Source organism: Morus notabilis, unplaced genomic scaffold, assembly GCF_000414095.1.
Source record: "Morus notabilis unplaced genomic scaffold, ASM41409v2 Scaffold74, whole genome shotgun sequence".
Taxonomy (NCBI): Eukaryota; Viridiplantae; Streptophyta; class Magnoliopsida; order Rosales; family Moraceae; genus Morus; species Morus notabilis.
This window is the reverse complement of record NW_010359622.1, coordinates 725127-727618: the sequence shown is the minus strand read 5'-3', so window position 1 is coordinate 727618 and position 2492 is coordinate 725127. Positions and strand designations below refer to the sequence as shown.

Here is a 2492-nt window from a genome sequence, read left to right as displayed (position 1 = left end):
TCCAGTCATGGGGCCCGCGGCTTGAGTAGTTCGTGGGGTCGTATTAACGATTTCAAAATGTTAATGAATGATTTCTTAAGCAAAGAGATCTTGTGAACTGGTAATAGAGTCTATTGCTGTAAGCCTAGATAGGATGCGGAGAGTGCATCCTCAGGGGCAGAACCTGAAACTCGGTCCGGGTAGGCGAGACACTTGGTTAGGTAAGTAATTTGTACTAATTACTTGCTGAAGCCTATAAAACGGTTATTTACGGTTATATTTCCTTTGAGAAAAGGGATGTGAGGTTTCGGCTATTCTGTCGGGACTGAATGTCTTATTTTATCTACTTATTTATTTATGTATTCCCTCGTACATTTATTATAACGTTTATTTCAAATTATATCCTACTGAGCCTTTCGCTCACGTTTTATGTTTTAAATGTACTAAACCCCTCCCAGGAGATTCTAGGAGCGGTGCACAGTAGCTGGATGTTTGCTACGGAGCAGCTGAGTTGTGCTGCTGTTGGAATCAAGTGAGGATCGTGGACATCCTCTTGGACAAATGTAAGGAATTTGAGAAATTCTGTAAACTTATATAATATTTGGATTTACTAGACTGTGGTTGATGTCTGTTGTAATGATTAATTACATGTTCATGTATGTACGATACTGTATGTCCTGTGGGGTGGAGCCCTGTGTGTCAGAGGCTCCGGGATTCTGTAATTTATTTATATTTTAATGCAGTTAAGTGTGGAGCCCGGTCTGGGAATCTGCTTTATTAATCCCTAATCGAGCTCGACGTCACCCACCCCGTTTGGGGGACGTGACAAAGGTGGTATCAGAGCCCTAGGTCAAGAAACCCCAGGATTGTTCATACATGTGTGACATCTGTAATCCACTGAATAGTCTAGTTTTATTTCAGTTGAAGGAAATGGCGCCTCGCCGTAGGCCTGCTAATCAACCGGCACAACAGAATCAAGGATTTCTGGATGCCATGTATGCTGCCTTTCAAGGCATGGCCACAAGAGCTCGAAACGAGCGGCCGGTTGAGGATAGGAAGCAAGGGTACTTCCAGGAATTTAAGCGTACGCCTATCCCCTCATTTAATAGTGAGGGAGGACCCCAGGAGGCGGAGTTCTGGATTGACTCCATAGTTAAGCATTTGAGTACTATGGGAGTTCCAGATGAATACTGGGTGGAGTTTGCGGTGTACAAGATGGAGGGCTTAGTGAACACTTGGTGGAAACAGGTCAAGAGGAGAATGGATGTCGCAGGGTTGACCTGGGAGCAATTTGAGACACTGTTCAATGAACAGTACTTCCCTCAGAGTTACCGGGAAAAAAAAGCGCTAGAATTCATGTCTTTACTGCAAGGTGATATGTCTGTAAGGGAATATGAGGCCAAGTTCAATGACCTATCCCGATTTGCGCCATCACTAGTGGAGTCTGAACATATGAGGTGCCTTAAGTTTGAGAAGGGCCTCAAGAACTCTGTGAGGAGATCCTTGGTGGCTCTGAGACTTCGAAACTTCCGAGATTTGGTAGCTGCTGCTACACGGGTGGAACAGGATAACTTGGCCTATCACCAAAGTAAAGAAGTAACGGGTCAAGTCTCTGTCTCTGGTAGACTTCCGTTTCGGGTGGACCACAACGGAGTGGTAGAAGAAATCGCAACCAGGGACAAACGGCTGGGGAAATGACAAGCGGTGGCAGTAGTTCATTCGGAAGTGATAGAAATGCTCCATACGGGCCCAGGTGTCACCATTGTGGGCAGGTGGGTCATATTAGGAGGAATTGTCCTAATCGACCGCCGGCTCAACAAGCCCAAAGTGATGCTTCGTATAGTCAAGAAGGGCCACCACCGTACATGCCACCATATCAGCCACAACAGATACAATACCCTCATGTGCCGACTTATCAACCACCTCTGCTTACACAATTCTGGCCTCAAGCGCCGAGACCGATACAACCACCTCCGCCGCAACAGTATAGGCCTCCGACTCAACGGCCTAATGTTGGTGGCAGAGGGAAAGGGAAAGTACAGGGACAAGCTTATGCCCTAGCAAGAGGCAGCTCTAGAGGTCAGACCAACAACGCAGTGGTTGAGGGTATGATTCTAATCTCTCATTCTTTTGCTCACGTGTTGTTTGATACAGGTGCCACGCACTCATTTATATCAAGTTCTTTTGTTCGGGCCTTGAAACTAAAACCTGAGAATTTAGAAGTCCTGATGACTTTGAACTTTCCACTAGGATGTGTAGAGGTAATGAGTATGTGTAAATCGTGTGAGATCGCGATTGGCGGTGAGCGAATGAGAGCAGACTTGATTATCCTTCCGATGAGCCTGTTTGATGTGGTCCTCAGAATGGATTGGTTGTCAGAATACGGAGTAGTGTTGGACTTCCGGGCGGCGGGCATGCCCGATGCCCAAAAATTTTCGGGCACGGCGGGCATGCCCCTCTTGCCGCCCGAAAATGATTTTCTTCGGGCACGGGCTTGGGTAGCCCGAAAATAG

The 2492-nt window shown here is 46.7% G+C and overlaps 1 protein-coding gene across 1 annotated transcript; it reads left to right on the top strand.

The window, feature by feature from the left end:
* Positions 1–909: 909 nt before the first annotated feature.
* On the top strand, positions 910–1677 carry LOC112090971. The gene has a single exon (XM_024163525.1). It carries the CDS (start codon positions 910–912, stop codon positions 1675–1677), a length of 768 nt encoding a protein of 255 aa, XP_024019293.1.
* The last annotated feature ends 815 nt before the right edge of the window (positions 1678–2492 follow it).

Coding starts and splice junctions, on each gene's coding strand:
- LOC112090971 (XM_024163525.1), top strand. CDS start 910: ATGGCGCCTCGCCGTAGGCCTGCTAATCAACCGGCACAACAGAATCAA.